A 1,260-nucleotide genomic window follows, 5' to 3' on the forward strand; every position below is an offset into this window, starting at 1 on the left:
GTGGCCATTTTTTTTTTTTTTGATAAACCAACCCATGCATGTTTACATAATGTCCCATTAGTTTCTTTTGAATTAATTAATTCTCTGTTTTGGGAAGTACGAGGATGAACTTCTGAACTACCAACAAACTGAATTTATTTGTTTTTTATATTGTAGAACCCGGAGGAAGACGAGGAGGAGGAGGAGGAGGAGCTGCAAGTGGAGGTGCCCCACACGGCATATACCTGTAACCATTTTAGCTTCCCAGCTAGTTCTCTCGAAGTTCCCAGAGATTTGTTTCCCTCACATGACAGGCCTCCCAAACCTGAACAACCCCTTCTTCTCCACCAATAAAAAACAAAACCCTCCAACCCAATCTATAAATAGAGATAGAGAACAAATGAAATCAACAAATCCAGATCAAAAGCAGCCAACACCACCTCATCCTTCTTGAGCAGGAGAACTATGGAAACTATTTCTTCTCTATGTTTCCCTTTGCTACCTCCACGACCTCCTCCTCCTCCTTCTTCTTCTTCTACTTATTCTTCAAGTTCACGGCATCAGAAAATGGGTTCAAGCCGGCAGAGGAAGAAGGTATCGATTGTTGCTGCGAAAAGAGATGCTTCCGACTGGGATTTCGGGGGAAGGCTGGTGGACGAGAGTATGATAGTACTGAGAAGAAGGATTCATGAGATGAAGATGGTGGAGAGGAATTATGAGCCTCCAAAGGATTGGATGGAGTGGGAGAAGAAGTACTACACCAACTATGATGCCACCATTTGTAATGGAGTTGGGGTGTTGCAGTCCTTCTTGATGAACACCAGACCTAGCTTGGCTCTTGGGATGCTGGCACTCGTTGCATTGAGTGTTCCCACTTCAATGGTCTTGGTCATCTTACAATTGATGAATGAGATTCATCTCATCATCAACTGATACATCCATTTCTCTTCTTTTACTCATTGTAATGTAGAATAGCAGCATTTACTTACTTAATTACCTAAATTTCTTTTGGAAATGGAAAAAGGGTAGCAGTACACTGGAAGTTAGCACCCTATGTGTCTATCTCTCTTCATCCCTTTGAGGGATATGAAAGCCATTTCATTATATTCTTTCTCACTCTCTCTCTCACTTGTTTCCTCCCCCTTCATTCTCTCTCAAACTAACAAAGGTAATATTTTTAGGGAAATTATACCCCTCCCCTGAAATATGGCCTAATTATACCTTCTCTCCCATATTTTCAAAAATCACACGAACCACCCTTACAATTTAACATGTGTAACA

The 1,260-nt window shown here is 41.3% G+C and overlaps 1 protein-coding gene across 1 annotated transcript; it reads left to right on the forward strand.

The window, feature by feature from the left end:
* Nucleotides 1-527: 527 nt before the first annotated feature.
* LOC122649920 lies at nucleotides 528-927 on the forward strand. The gene has a single exon (XM_043843181.1). It carries the CDS (start codon nucleotides 547-549, stop codon nucleotides 910-912), a length of 366 nt encoding a protein of 121 aa, XP_043699116.1. The 5' UTR covers nucleotides 528-546; the 3' UTR covers nucleotides 913-927.
* Nucleotides 928-1,260: the final 333 nt, after the last annotated feature.

The sequence above is a fragment of the Telopea speciosissima genome, chromosome 2, assembly GCF_018873765.1.
Source record: "Telopea speciosissima isolate NSW1024214 ecotype Mountain lineage chromosome 2, Tspe_v1, whole genome shotgun sequence".
NCBI classification, from domain to species: domain Eukaryota; kingdom Viridiplantae; phylum Streptophyta; class Magnoliopsida; order Proteales; family Proteaceae; genus Telopea; species Telopea speciosissima.

Coding starts and splice junctions, on each gene's coding strand:
- LOC122649920 (XM_043843181.1), top strand. CDS start 547: ATGGGTTCAAGCCGGCAGAGGAAGAAGGTATCGATTGTTGCTGCGAAA.